Here is a 16151-nt window from a genome sequence, read left to right as displayed (position 1 = left end):
CCCTTCATGCCCCAGTCCGACACTGCACCCCACTAAGTGCCGGCCCAGCCCAGCAAGCCCATGACTGTCTGGAATAGCAGATCTCAAAAGGTGCAGATCTTGTGTCCTTTTTGGGGAGAGCAGGAGCAGGGCTTTGTCCTGATTTTGCGTGTTGGGAGCAGCACAAAAACACAAAAATTGTTTCAGGGTGCAAACTTTCACTGGTCATTAAAGGGTTAAAATGTACCCCTGGTTAAGGGAAAAATGTAAAGTATTGATTAAAGTAAAGTGAACAGCAAACAAATATTGTTGGCTTGGTAAGAAAAATGTAGTCTACGAGCAAATAAAATGTTTAATCTTTTGAACATTACCATGTTGTTTATCAATTTATCTATTTATTAATGTATCAATTGTCAATATGTGTACAAAATGCAGCAATTTTTATATGTCCATTTTCACATGTATCCTCCTATTATATGAATCCAAAAGCACGACCTCTAGCGGTGAAAGTGCGCATTACAGGAGCTTTGACAGTGTTTGGCGTGGTGTAGATGGGACATGTAGTCCTCAAGCTATCCGGAAGCAGGAAGTACTATTGTTGTGGGCGTGCCTTAGAGGGGGGCTTCTGTTTTGATGTGAGATGGAAAGTGTCTCCAGCAGTAGTGGACATGGAGATCAGCGGGCCACACCACTTCCAGCCCGAGGGGTGAGTCACGCTATCAGGTGACATATTTATTCCCAGTCTACAACTAAGGTTACAAACCGCTGTTATATTAGTGCGATGACAACGTCTATAGTGCTGTGGAAGTTACAAGCTCCGCAAAGTAGAACGATTGATGTAATGATACAGCTTAGACAGGTAGTGAAGTAGAGCTCTATTGCTTTGAGTAGGGTCTGGAACGCACACATTGAGTTGACAGGTAGAATGTGGTGTACTCAGCATGAACAGTCTCGCACCGAGGACTGTGTTTCTGGGCAGCTAGTATGACCAGACTACTGCAAGGAAAACCCGGTATTTGTCTCCCAGGGCATCAGCAATTGACAACCCAGCAGCATTGGGGTCTATCTGCAGTGTAAGCATACACACCACATATCTCCTGTGCTCTGCTTCAACAGCATTTTGGCTCACATTTTTGTTAAAGGTGTGTTTATGGGGAGAGGGTTGCTCTCTTCATTAGGCAAGTTATATTTTTTTGGAGGATAACTGAACTGAAGAGCAGAATAACTGTTACTATACCATAGCTTTAGGGTGATCAGTGGTACCCAGGCCCGGCACTCTGGAGGGCGCCACAGAATTCTAAAAGACTTTAAAACTGTGCGGCGACCGCTGACCATACCTGTCACGGCCGCAGCACAGCATTCAGATGCATGGGAAAGAGGCTATTTTGTCACCACCGCCGCCTCTCTGCTCCGTCTCCTCCCCTCCACTTACTAGTGTCAGTGAGTGGAGGGGAGGAGACGGAGCATAGAGGTGGCGGTGGTGAGACAAGGTAAGGAGAGGAGGGAGGAGGGCGCCGCTTTTTTAAAAATGCCTAGGGCGCCGTGGACCCTAGCACCGGCCCTGGTGGTACCCAAACTTTATTTTACACTTGTTCCCCAGGTGTGCGTTTGACATTTTTTGGAACCTCAAAATAGGCTTTCCCAAATAGAATGGGTTACATATATGATAATTAGTCCTAAAAAATCCCAGAATCCTGAATTTAGGTCACATCATGTTGATTGCTGCAGTTACCTTGCCAGCCACATGTCTTGGAATCTGGTGTAATCATTCAGTCTAATTAGTAAATATTATTGAGACAGCAGATTATTTTTGTATCAAAACTATCTATTTTTTTGCCATTCTTTTACATTTATGTAAGGATCCAGGTGTTTTCCTATCTCTAGCAAAGTCAACAGTATAATGGGGCAACATTTAAGTGTTATGGTCATGCGCAATTTTCAATAAAGAAAATACTTGCTAGGCCACCTACCCACCCCATCTGTTGGTACAACTGTAGTAATTATTAGGCCACTGGGCTGTTTCTGGGGTGAGCAATGTAAATTGATGGGCCACCCAGTATTCTCCCCCCCCCCCCCCCCCCAAGACATGACCAGCAATTGAGTTGTAATTGTAGTATTATATAATTTTCACAATCGTGCATTAATTACTAAGAAGTGTTATCACTACTTTTTAAAAAAATTGTAATAATTGCTAAAATGCATATTTTTTTAATCTTTGGATTACCTAATGTTTTTTTGTATGTTCCTGCATTCAGAGTTTCAAATGTGATTGTCTTCCCTATATATTTAAGGTTACACAGTAATTTCACCATTCATAAAACTTCTTGATACTGAACTTCTGAGAGTTAGAGGATTAAAGATTTGGAATTCGTTTGAACAAATTAACATATATTATATTTCCAGCATTTAAAACCAAACAACAAATTGTAGGTGTTTTAGAACCTAGCTAGTTTGTATTTACTGCCTTACCTGCTTCTATTCAGTTGAGGGGCTACATATATTTATTAGTCCTTAAAGATATTTGTCTGGTATAACAGTTCTCCGATCTGGTCACCAAGAACGTTCTATATAGTCTTGATGAATTTTGGATGTGAATTTCAGATGTAGGCAATGACCTCACTGAATTCTTAATTGTAATGTACAGTTATCAACATACACTATAAAAACCACACACTCCCCTCTGTCTACTGTTTCCTGCTATAATACCATAGGGTGCATACATATAGACTTTCAGCTCACAATTAAGCTGTTTTCTTTTTAGAACAAAATGCAGCTAAAAAGAAAGAGGCATTGATGATGGGTTGCACAGTGGTTAGCATTGCTGCCTCACAGCTCTTGGTCAAGGTGTTGATTCCAACCAACGCCCTATGTGTGTGGATGGTGTATGTTCTCCCTGTGTTTGGTTTCATCATCATCATTATTATTTATTTATATAGCGCCACTAATTCCGCGGCGCTGTACAGAGAACTCATTCACATCAGCCCCTGCCCCATTGGAGCTCACAGTCTAAAATCCTTAACATACACACAGACAGACGGTATGCCTAGTGGTTTAGCACTTCTGCCTCACAGCACTGGGGTCATGAGTTCGATTCCCGACCATGGCCTTATCTGTGTGGAGTTTGTATGTTCTCCCTGTGTTTGCATGGGTTTCCTCCGGGTGCTCCGGTTTCCTCACACACTCCAAAAACATTCTGGTAGGTTAATTGGCTGCTATCAGAATTGAAGCTAGTCTCTCCCTGTCTGTCTCCCTTCTCTGTCTGTTTGTCTCCCTCTGTCTGTCTGTGTGTGTGTGTGTCTACATTAGGGAATTTAGACTGTAAGCTCCAATGGGCAGGGACTGATGTGAGTGAGTTCTCTGTACAGCGCTGCGGAATTAGTGGCACTATATAAATAAATGATGATAGACAAACAGACAATTTGTTAGCAGCCAATTAACCTACTAGTATGTTTTTGGACTGTGGGAGGAAACCGGAGCACCCGGAGGAAACCCACACAAACACAGGGAGAACATACAAACTCCACACAGATAAGGCCATGGTCGGGAATCGAACTCATGACCCCAGTGCTGTGAGGCAGAAGTGCTAACCACTTAGCCACCGTGTTGGTTTCTTCTGGGTGTTCTGGTTTCCTCCCATAGTACAAAAAAATACTAGTAGGTTAATTGGCTTCTGACAAAATGGACCTTAGTGAGTGTTTATGTGTTGTTGGAAATCTAGAATGCAGGCTCCAATGGAGCAAAGACTGATGTGATTGACTACATATTCTCTGTACAGCACTGAATAGTCTGTTTGGCGCTATATAAACAATAATCGTTATGCCACTTGAGGCAAATTAGGATGAGTGGTAATGAGAGCAGAGACGCAGCTTTGTAGTGTTTTGTGTTTTTCTCTATGTTCTACTGAGCATATACCCTGTGTTGCCTCTACTGGGTTTGTAAACAGCGCATGTGATCATTATAGGGATCAGTGATCCTTTTATAATATTCAATCTGAGCCGCATTGTGGTGGTTAAATCGTACATAACATAAGTGGAGGAGCATTGCATTCTGAATGGCAATGTATAGGCATGATTTGGCATTCTTAAATTTGCCTGTGGTGAGTTGTAGATTCTGTGAAACTAAACTCCTATTCATTCTGAACCAATATGCTTAAATTCGGCATACTTCCTACAGATGTCATAGAAAGTTTCTCAGGAGCACAGTGAGCATGCACTCACCAGTGCATACTCATTAATACTTCTGGATATTTATACCTGCCTTCATCATCACCACCACTTATTTATATAGCGCCACTTCTGCAGCGCTGTACAGAGAACTCATTTACATGAGTCCCTGCCCCATTGGCGCTTACATTCTGAATTCCCTAACATACACAGAGTGAGAGAGAGAGAGAGAGCTGCCTTGAAATGGTAGACTTCCTGTAGGCATGTAAACACATACATTTAGAAGAAATTACATGGTAAATGCCACATAGTTTAGTTATATTTTCTTCTCAGAGATATGTTTAAAGTGAATCTTCCATCTATACTCAGTGGAGGTATCATTTTTGCATCTTGAACCAGTATGCGGCCTATCAATTTGCCAAGAACCAGTGTCATCAGTCTGCATAAATTCCTTTCTTGAGGTACTTGTTTCTAGTGAGTTACTAGGCTGGCTACATTATTTTGAATTAGTTTAGCCCTCAAAATAGCTGTCTCCACCTTGAATAGATGACAGCTCCACTTTAATGTGCAGGTCAATGAAACTCTAAGTATGGCAAGTGGTGTTGCCAACTGTCCAGTAAGTCCCAGGATTGGACCTCTCTTTCAATGAGAAATTCACGGTCCAGATGGTTTGTGAGGCATAGTCACACTGGTGGAGGAGCCAGTGTTGTGACAGTGCAGACTTGTTATTACTGTCACATTACTCCATGACACCCCCTATTCACCACACATTCCTCTCATCCCAGGTTGATTGAGATATGACTGTGTCCACTGTTATATAACCTGATAGGAAGCCCCTTCAGACAGTTTCCTCTTGGTTACTGTGAAAATAGCCACCGCACACCGGAAATCAGCCTGAGGGTGTGATTGGAATGTGGGACCGGGCCACGTTACATTACTTATTGGTGATAGAGGCATATTTTACCCTGGACAATGGATGTATTGGTGGAGGGACAGGACTAAAAGTTGGGTTAGTCCTGTCCTAGGAGTAAGATAGTATGTCGGGAGTCGAGTAATTAGTTGTGTGATCAGAAATGTCTAATCTCTGTAAGAATAGAATGTTTGTAGTTTTGGTTGCGTGAGAAATATTATCACTATTCTGAATATTCATTGTGTGGTGAAAGTGCTTGAGCCTAGCTGTAAAAGTGACCTCACAGATAAGATGTCCAGAAGCAACAGATAACCATATTATCTGACATGTTTCTGTGTTAATAATTATTTCTGTGTCAATGATTAGCTCACCTCCATCTGATATGACTCTCTTAGAAAGGTAAAGGAATAAAAAGTTAGCATTTTTGATTAAGGTTTCTGTTTCAAATCCTTATTTATGTATTGTCATTGTGACTGCCTCACCAATGTGATAGAGCCCATAGGTTATTTTGTAATATGTGATACAGAGAGTCAAGACAATAATACAAGACAATGCACAATTAGGTTGGTTGTTGCTTGAGAAATTTCTGGTATACGGAAGTGTGTTCAGAGAATGTTAACATTGGCCAGTCAAACAGTAACAGTTGCAGATTCAGCAAGACTGATATCTACTTTCCTGTGCAACTCTATTCGTTTCCTCTGTCCCTAAAGATCTTTGTGTGCAACACTCGGCAGGGATGAGCACTGGAGGCTTCTGGATAATCTGAAGACTACAGTGGAAGGGCTGGTATCGGGCAACAGTCGAAATGTGTGGTCCAAGTACGGTGGCCTGCAGAGACTCTGTCGAGATATGAGCAGTATTCTTCAGCATGGTCTCATTTGTGATCAGGTAATAGTGACAATTACAAGTAGCCTTGCTGAGTGAAATAGTAGGTTATAATCTAAAGAAAATCCATTATCTTTGACAGGAATATGATATAGCATAAGGTCATTTAAGAACAAATTGGTTGCAAATTGCAGTGTTCATGAGCCCATAAACACCGTTTTATAAGCATTAATATTTAATTTGAAACCATTAAATTTTTGGGGGGGTGGTTGGTAAATTCAGTCAGGCAGTGGCTGCATCCATTATGTATACGCTCGTTGTCCGATCATACTAATTGTGCTGTTGGGCTGAATTTTGCAGTTTTAGCCCCACATGTGTATGGCCAAATCTAACAGAGGCATGACAGCTCCTCGATAGACCAGTCTACGGACAGCAATACTCGCATCACTTATTTATAGATCCTTGTCAAGGATTACTCTCAAAATAACATTAAACAATTATATCTTAGCTGTAAAGTGCTCTTTTTTAAAAAAAATAAAAATAAAGGTAGTTTGTAGACTAATCAGACATACTTGAAAATGTTGATGCAAAGTAAATACCACCAATGAGAGGACTTTGTAGTCAAGCAAAAAGATGCTGATTAAATTCCGCAAGGAGGGCTCTCATGGGCAAGAGGTCTTCTCGCTGTACTCAGAACTTCTGACTCTTGATATGATTTTATTTATAGGAAAGTTCTGACTGCTTCTATGTATATGCAGTAGCCAGTTTAATGTGGAAAAACAAGAACATTTATTCTGCACTTTAGGGGGTCTGATTAGAAAGTGCTGTTTAATACTTGCCAAAGTTGTTTTTGTATATTCATGGGGCTGTAGAGGGATAAAATCACTAAACTCTAGAGATGAGAAGAATATTGCCCTGTATCTGTGAGCTCTGAACAGATACTTATTGAGGTATAATTTATAACGACTCTCTAGTCGTCATAAAGCTGAATTTATTTTTGGAGTCCTAAGTTCCTGAACACCTGCTGCTTGCAAATATCATCCAGCAGCCCATTCATGCGTATCTACACTTATTATTGTCGTTTGTATCATGTGATCAATATTCTAAAATGTGTGTTGTATGTTATGTTATTGCCTAGTTGCATTACAATCTTCAGCCTACGGTGCCCAAACACAACACTTGTTTTCTAATTATTGATTATTCAATGACATTTTTCAATTATGTGTAGTACATAATAGATGTTAATTGAAGTATATTAAGCAAAATTAAGCACTCTTTTTCTGAGATTGTTCAATTAAATTGTTTATGAAAAGATGTTCCTATTAAAATTCCTAGAATCTTGTCATGTGTTAGTATGTTTCCATCAGCTATCTGTCATCTTTATTTACTATTGCTAAATGTTGCGTTCCCTTTAAATAAAAATTTCAAGTATGCAAAGCAAGTTAGGATTGCATAGTAACCTCTGTTTTGTCAGCTCTACAGCAAGCAGCAGGACTACTGGAACTTTGTGAAAGGCAGTCAGAGACTGTTTCCTGGATCATCTCCACAGGTGGACCAGGTAACTACACACTGTTTTACATTCCAAAGCCTTGTTCTTCAAGTAAGCAAACTAAGAGGATACAAAACGTTGTAAAGAAGAATTTCAATGTGCATTATTAGTGTATGCCCATTGTTTAGTTTAAAACAGTTTTTTTTTATCCTATGATATTGGATAATCAACTCTATTCATTTGCAGTTACATTTTCTCCTACACAATCATACATTTTCACATGGTTTGATTGAATGAATAAAAGATTCTACATTTGTTTTGTAACTTGTTCACATAACTTTTACTCTTGTCTGTTTTAATATTATTATTTTTTTTAATTATTTATATTGGTTGTCTATTTTGTTTATAAAGGTTCCTCATGGGTTTATTAATTATATTTATGGAATGATTTGTATTGCAATTATTAATATTTAATGGCATTTTAATTATTTTTTACTTATGTCCTGGAATAATTCATTTATATTTTGCTCTTAATTTATTGTGAATATTCCTATCATTGAGGAGTTAAAGGGGCCAATTAAATTCGGCCACGCTATTCTAGGAATAACCCGACCTGTGCACTATTACCGTTAATACGGTAATTTTAGCGCAAATATTTGCTCGCAGCCCTCGGGTCGCGATCAAAAATCTGTGTTAAAATTACACTATTAATGGTAATACTATTAGCGCCGCGTTATTCATAGAATAACGTGATCATATTTTATTGGCCCCATAGTATCTTATTTATCTTAAAAACAAAACTTAGAGCCTGAAAACATATCTGTTTAAAATATTGAAGTTAATTTTGTTCCATTTACAGACAAATGTCATACACAATATTTGTGTATACAGGTACTCCTCACTTAACGACCGAGTTCCGTTCCTACGACTAGGTCGTTAAGAGAATTGGTCGCTAAGTGAGTACAGTACTGTTATATGCACCTGCATGTATTGTAATCATTTTTATTGATTCTGAATGAAGAAATAGACTAAAGAAAACTGTATTTTGTTAGTGTGCTTTACATTACAAAACACTGCATAACAGAAAATAAACATGTGTACAGTAAAGCTCTACAAACAGCAGCAATTATAACAATGAGGACCCAGGGAGAACCTGGTCGTAAGTCCGAGTGGTCATTAAATGGGTAGGTTGTTAAGTGAGGAGTACCTGTACTCCTAAATAAATAATGAGACACAGGCAGTATAGAATGTTTAAATGTAAAAGAATCCATTTATTGAGAATAAATATTTCCGTGGGGTATTGTTGTTTCATTCACTCTTAACCCATTTATTTGCTGCTTTGTCTAGTTTTTGCTTTTCTACGAGAACAGCCAGAGAAGTGGTGATGGCACTGGTGAAGAGAGCGGGAAGTTGTGGTTACAGCAGAGTCTGCAGTTTCACTGTCTGTCAACTCAACTGAAGGCCCTTCTAGGCAACAGGCAGTACACCAGGAAGTTCTACTCAGGTAATAATATCCTAGAACACTGATACTTGCTTCGATTTTCAATGTTAATTGCACAAGCTGTGCTTCTTACCTTTAGCAAACACACCTAAAATGTTCAGTTATGCCTAGTAGGAATGCATTTACATTTTGTTCTTTTCTCCTCAGTCAAAATAAGAAACCTACTAAAACAGATAAATTCTTAGAGCTGTAATTTTTATAATGTTCAGCATTTATTGGCTCAAGCAACACATTTCTTTCAATGAACTCACCTCCTCACCTGTAGACTATACAGTGTAACATTGTCATAGATCGCTGGTTGAAAAAGCTGCAGCAGTCATTAAATAATCTGACTTTAACAACCTTACATAGCACAGTTTACAACGCCTCAAATATTATAAATTGGTGGTGCAATGGTGAGCAAGAGTTATCTGGAAACATAAAAATTTGTTTGCCCCCAGATTTTTTATTATATTGGTATTGCATACACTGATGACCGACTTAAACAAGTAAGGGGTATATAATTGTTTTCTCATTACAGACAATGATTAACTGATGTGGTCAATATAAAGAATGTTAAAGCAGCAATTTTGTTAAATAAAAATAAATAGGTGTTTTTACATACATCCTTGTGTCAGGCTATAAGATTCATTTTGGTAACTGCAATTGTCCCTTGGTTTGTTTCTTCAGGCCATTAATGATTTATAATTATGCAGGGTTTGCATAGTTGCACGTGATGGAGTGAGCTGAGAGATTTGAGACATCCTTCAGAGCTCAATCTCTCATTTGCACTGAAAATCTTCCTCTCTGCCACCACATAGCATGCTGTGAGTGTGTTTGTGACTGGCAGCCATACTTGTCTGCCCTCCAGAGAGATTTTGAAAAGGAGATAATGATTTGTAGGCAGACAGCGAAGAAAAATTAATTGGTTGCATGCTTAAAATGTACTTCACTTGCTATTTAAAGAAATTAAACCTATGTAGGATTGCTGCTTTAACCTTTCTTTATATGACTGGTATATAATTCCAATGAAAACAATGTTTGTTTATTTTGAAGTCAAGTTGCATGGAATGTTGTGACTTCTAAAGCGCTCTCATATGACAGCAACTTAATGTTTGGCATTGCATTTAACAGTGCATGACACAAATATTTGACAGCATCAGAGCACTACATTTTTCTGTCTGGAAAAATGTGACCTTCAGAAGTGCCCATTGCATTCTTCCTGGGGTGCTAAGCATCTCACTGTCTTTTTTTTTTTTTTTTTTCCCCCAAGATTTTGCTTTCCTGCTGAGTGAAACACACGTAACGGCCATGTTCCAGTGTCTAGAAGCCGTGGAACAGAATAACCCCAGGTTACTGGCCCAGATAGACACATCTATGGTGAGCATTCCTGATCTTCTGACGCTGCTTTTTGTGTAAAGACATGTTATTCCTATTTCTGTTACATTTTAATCATCGGCTATGCAAACTATGGGAATTAGAGCTGTCAAAAATTCTTCATGTAATATCATTTTGATGCTTGCGGGTTTAGACATTGCACTGTAATTAAATGGTAATGAAAACAATAAATATTGTTCTTTTGTTTGTTTTCCCAGCTTGCTGGCAAGAGAGAGTTCACTGTTTCAGGAAAAAGTTTGAGCCTTACAGCTCTACCTGTTTGTCCCTTCATTCCATACCCAGGAAATCCAGATCCGTCCCTGTACAGCTCCTATGGCAGCCTGCAAGTTCCGCCCTGTATTATCAGCAATGGTAAGATTTCTGAGGGTGGGGCATTTACTGCTCTGGAAGACTGTATGACTGTCTTCAGGAATTTAGCAGCAAATATGTATATTGTTTTATAGGCTTTGGAAGTGACACTAAATAGCTTTGGAAGCTTGGAGATGTCAGCACAGTACAAACATCACTTTCTTTTACCTCTATAATGACTGCAATAGCTGTTGAAATTAAATTGTAAAGAGGATTCAGTCAGGGGAAATGTGTACATAGTTTTTTCTATAGAGTATAGAATTGGGAAATATGCAGATCTATATGAATCCTTGCTACTTTAATATGTTTGTACATTTGTGTATTTTATTAAAAAAAAAAGATGTGGTGCTCCTTCCTTTAGATTTCTGCTCCAGCTTGACTGATCAGCAAAACAACCTTTATAAAGTGTGTCCATCTCTGCCTGCGAACGAGTCCATGCTTCCCTCCCAAGACTTGTCTCCTTGCAAGCCATTTTCTCCTGTTAGTGAGATGAGCATCAGTACTTTGACCAGCAACAGCGAGGAAACTGCCAGCCCAGAGGACCTACCAAGTGAGGCAGATGATGGACCCGAGTACCTGGCTATAGGAAACATGAGCCGCAGAGCGTCCAACCAGAGTAGTAATAGCTCAAATCTCTTCTCTAGCTCCCAAAAGTCAGAAACACCGGTTGAGTCCACTCCGGTTATCCCCAACCTCACACTGCTCTCTGTCCCTCGCCGCTCCAGTTTCTCAGAAGGTCAAATGAGTAATGGAATGAGTCATGTCAAGAAGAGCCACATGCGCTCGCTTTCAGACACGCGTGTTGCCATTGGAAAAAATAAAGGTAAGAGAGTGCCAATATTAGCGTTGTTATTTTAGAGTAATTTTACTAATTTTAACTGCTCTGTTGCCAAATGTTTTTATCTAATATCGATTATGCATCGGTTTGAACAGAGCCCTCGTGTTATATTTTATATTCTTTTGTCAGTAATGTATTTTCTTACTTTAACTTTTTGACTGCTGGCACTAGGAGGTGATCGGAATATCACAATTATAATGGAGCATCCTGTGGCAGGTCCAAAATATTTTATAATTGAATAGCAGAAGCACTGGTGCTATTGGTACAATACATTGCTAATATACTATAATGAGATGCATAATACAACACTGTTGTATTGGAAACTTTTGTTTTTTGTGCTTGATATAGCCACCCTGTAGTGATGTAAAGTTGTTCCTGAATTGTAATTAAAATAATACAGTTCAGCCAATGAATTCACTTTTTATATTTGATAATTTTTAACATATTTTCAATTCAGTCCTCAAATTATTATTACTGTGATTTGCAAATCATTGTTATTCATTTCTTATTAATTTGGTATCTGATTCTCTACATTCAGATTTCCAAATAACTCATACCAAGCAAATTTGAAAATTAAGTAGTTAAAAGTTCCCCACTCCTGCCTCCTCCTACTCGCTGTATCTATTACAGCAGGCCAGCACATGCCTGCAGCCAGCCCCACATTGTCCTCTCAGCTACTAATAGACGGTGCTAGGAAAGTATGATAGTTCATCTGTTTTATTCTGGAACACAAGGCGTTTCAGTTAAAGTTCATCAAAGTTGTCATTTTCCTGCACACCATGTATATCAGTCATTATGCCAGATGTTTTATTTATTTGTTGGTTTTGTTCAGTATTTAATGCGTTAATCTGAGTTGCCTTATTACAGTAACCACATTGTTATGTGGTCACATATTTGTGCCCACTCGTATTATTATACAAGCAGGGCCCTGAGTTCATGCATATGATTACATCAGCAGTAACCTTCCTTACAGGCCACAATACTCACTCACTGCCTGGGCTTCCCCTCATCACTCTTTCTGTCTCACAGATTCACACACACCACACATTTGTTTGAAGCACTTATACCCTTTGGAGGGTGGTTAATGTGAATGATGGATTGTATTCAAGGGCTGCTCTACTTAGATAACAAACTTTGTTTAAAATGCAGCACTAAGCTCCAGGAACACTTTGATTATGGTTGATGCAATGTACATTAAATAGATTAGTATTAAATGGAGTTCAGTGAGTTAAACTGAAAAACAGTCATACCTTTCTATGTGCCATTCGCTGGATCAACCGGTTTTGCTTAATACCTGTACTGGCCCAGTTTTGTACTCTCGCTATTTGCCAGGCCTAGAGGGTGTCTATGCTCTTTCTCTGTAAACTTTCCACTAATGTGAATTGAATATTTATAGGGGAGGGGCATTAACACCCACTAAGCTTGTTTGAGACCATTGTGGCTGGAGTTCTTTTTATAATAAAAATAGCATAAACAAGTGGTGCATTTCAGCTATACAGCAATATATGAGCCAAAATAATGATTTGCAAAACATTATGATTAAATTTGTGTTTAATTCATGTATCCAAACTAGAGTTCTTTTAGAATTGAGGCAGATTATTAATTCACTTTATAGTGGTAAAGCAATATTTGTACAAACCATATTAGACCAGTGCTTCTTTTTATTACCTTTTGTATGTTGCATGTTTGGTTTATAGAAGATTTTCTTTTTTTCTTTTTTTTCTTCCTCTACATGGTTTTCTGCTGTTTTGTACATTTTTTTTTTTTTGGAAGTGAAGTACATATTTTATTTTGTTCTATTATTTGTAATTGAACTGAATTTAATTCTCTTGTTTATAGTGTATTGACATGTTATATGATCAAAATGTGTCTAGGCCAATTGATTTATCTTATTTTAAAAATTTTGTTCATTCTGTTTTTTTTTTTTTTTGGTTATACAGTGTAGTGTCATTTGCATGTATCTCACTGAAGGTATTGTGGTGGTATCTTCTAAATGGAGAAAATACATTGAATTGCTTTAATTTTGTCTACCTCCTCCCTCTCTCTGTAGAATCCATTTGTGATCTCTCTAGAAGAAATAATACAGCAGTTAATGGAACAACAAATACCAGCTCACTCTATATAGATTACGGTATGTGGTACATAGGATGTTATTGAAGATGCAGGGACGAGATACTTCAATTTTCTTTGCTTCAAAGTATCTTTGCTTCTGCAATCTCCTTTGTAGCTCTCTTCCCTAAACAGCCTGCAATCCTCTCCATTCTCGTTCTGTAACAGCCTGCACTCTCCATTCTAACTCTCTAGCCTTACATCAGCTCTACCCCAGTAGAATACATTTCTCCTCCATTTTAGATTTAAAAAAAATAAACCCAGTTATATTTAATCCACCTGTGTTCATCACTATTTATTTAGTTGAAGCGCATGAGAGAGAGAGGAGATGGAACCTCACAAGAATCCTTGATCACTGTGAAGGAAATGCATTAGTGTGCACACATTGTTTGGCATATCCATGACAGGACAGTGTATATGCCATTATTGACGACTTTTAAAACCTCCGGTTTGGGAGACTATTTGTCATTGTTGTCAGTTCCTGCCCCTTTGGATCTTGGGACATTCTAACCACTGAGCCACTGTGCTGTCCAGTGAATGCTGGTACATTTCTATTGAGTATACTGATATTGTATCATCTATCTTTTGCAGACAGCTCTCAATACTTGAGTGCAACTGATGGGATATTTCGAAGGCCTTCAGAGGGGCAATCATTAATCAGCTATCTTTCTGAGCAAGATTTTGGAAGCTGTGCTGACTTAGAGAAGGTATAGCGGAAACTTAATTGATGTTTTTTGCACCCATGGGTACACTTGTGGCCTCATTAAGACTATTTTTAACAATGATAACATGGCAAAAAAATGTTTTTCCACCTAAAAATTCTATGTTAATTTTTGATTATTTGCTGACTTAAACAGTCAAACTGTAGTGTAAGGACATGTAATTATTGTTATTATTATTACCTTTTATAAGGTGCCACAAAGGGTTCATGGCTATACACATAAGGGGTGAAGAGAGCACACATTTACAGTATTACCCAATGCACAGACAGCTGTGACTAGTACATAATTACACTATACATTAAACAATGACCAGTCAGCTACTAATTAACAGAGGACATAGTATTGTAGATTAAGCTATTGACAAAGCAGTGAGTATAAGGGATAAGTATTCAGTAGAATTTGCAGGAGCATAGTCTCAAGAAACGGGCCTAGAGGAGAAGGTGCAATGAGTAGTAGGAAAACATAGGGGGCCGAGGGCCCTACTCGTGAGAGCTTACATCATTAGAGGGAATGGATAGTCACAAAAAGGTGGCACTGAGTGGGGGAGTAGAGGTGGTAGCAGAGGAGTTAGAAGAAGGAGGGCTGAATGAAGAGAGAACATCTGATGTTTCAGTTGTCATTGAATGAACTTCACCTATTTGTACTCTGTGTAGGAGAATGCTCACTTCAGCATTTCAGAGTCTCTTATAGCGGCCATTGAGCTCATGAAATGTAACATGATGAGCCGTCGGCTTCAGGAAGAGGAAGATGACATTGACCCTGAGATCCGGGAGCTGAAACAGAAGATTCGTCTACGTCGGCAACAGATCCTAACCAACAGGAAGACATCAAGCAATGATGAACAACCCAGCAGTAAGCATCAAGTTTAAGAGAGAAGCAGAATACAGTCAGGTTAACTTAATCAGATTGGCTGCTGCCCATAGCAATCCACAGATTTAATGCAAATATATGTAATGTAAGCTTAGGTTTCAGCACATTGTGCTATTTGTAGATGTTCTCTGAATACGATGACCAATCATTAACTCTACTCAGTTTGCCATTTTTGCCAGTTTGCCATTTTTATCACATAAATAGTAGGAAAGTTAAGAAAAACTATTACTGACTATTTAGAGGCAAACAAATTACCAGATCCAGCGCAATGTGGGGTTGCTGCTGCCAGATCATGTCAAACAAATCTAGTGGATTGTTGATTTTTTTTGGCAAGGTATTTGAGACCACAATAAATTTATTCTGAGGCTGAATGTTTGTATTTGACACACAATGGTGGAATGGATAAAAGTTTAGCTAAAGGACCGGAGAGTGTGTTGTAGTCAATGGTGTGAGATCAGATGAAATCCTGATAACCAGTGGCGTACTCCAGGGGGTAATTGTATCAAGCTGAGCGGGTTTGAAAAGTGGCGATGTCGCCTATAGCAACCAGTCAGATTCTAGCTATCAATTTGTAGAATGTACTAAATAAATGATGGCTAGAATCTGATTGGTTTTTCGAACCCGCTGGAAATCTCTCCGCTTGATACGTTTACCCCCAAGAATTAGTCCTGGGTTCTGTGTTAAATTTATTCATTACAGATATTTCTTGTGGTCTACTAGGGAAGATAGTATAATTTGCACTTGATGCAAAGATTTGTGATAGGGTGGTTGACACTCCAGAAGAGGTAAAATAAATGTGTACTGATTAAGAGAAAATAGTGTAATGGACTAAAGTTTGGAATTTTGGATTAATTTATATATTGATGTTGTTTGATTTATGTGGGGGACAACAGCTTGCAAGCAAAATACAGACTGGTTATGTATTGCCAATAACAAGGAAAGAGATCTTGGAACTATAGTTTCAGATGATCTGAAGGTTAAGCAAGCAGTCTAGTCAAGCAATGGGAAAAGTTAATAGAA

The 16151-nt window shown here is 38.5% G+C and overlaps 1 protein-coding gene across 6 annotated transcripts in view; it reads left to right on the top strand.

Moving 5' to 3' along the window:
• Positions 1 to 566: 566 nt before the first annotated feature.
• RUBCN (rubicon autophagy regulator) overlaps positions 567 to 16151 on the top strand; it is a 37650-nt gene continuing 22065 nt past the window's right edge. The window contains exons 1-11 of one of the 6 annotated variants that reach the window (XM_075202348.1): positions 567 to 702; positions 5787 to 5940; positions 7352 to 7435; positions 8714 to 8870; positions 10120 to 10226; positions 10442 to 10595; positions 10954 to 11415; positions 11602 to 11646; positions 13481 to 13561; positions 14131 to 14246; positions 14915 to 15113. In XM_075202348.1, coding sequence (XP_075058449.1) covers positions 620 to 702; positions 5787 to 5940; positions 7352 to 7435; positions 8714 to 8870; positions 10120 to 10226; positions 10442 to 10595; positions 10954 to 11415; positions 11602 to 11646; positions 13481 to 13561; positions 14131 to 14246; positions 14915 to 15113 — 1642 coding nt within the window. In that variant the 5' untranslated portion in view covers positions 567 to 619. Of the gene's footprint in view, positions 703 to 5762; positions 5941 to 7351; positions 7436 to 8713; positions 8871 to 10119; positions 10227 to 10441; positions 10596 to 10953; positions 11416 to 11601; positions 11647 to 13480; positions 13562 to 14130; positions 14247 to 14914; positions 15114 to 16151 lie in introns of all 6 variants that reach the window. The other 5 variants (XM_075202347.1, XM_075202353.1, XM_075202352.1 and 2 more) reach the window with 5 other exon arrangements.

This window comes from Mixophyes fleayi, chromosome 3, assembly GCF_038048845.1.
Source record: "Mixophyes fleayi isolate aMixFle1 chromosome 3, aMixFle1.hap1, whole genome shotgun sequence".
Taxonomy (NCBI): domain Eukaryota; kingdom Metazoa; phylum Chordata; class Amphibia; order Anura; family Limnodynastidae; genus Mixophyes; species Mixophyes fleayi.
Note: the sequence above shows the minus strand (reverse complement) of the source record. Positions and strands in the feature narration are given on the sequence as shown.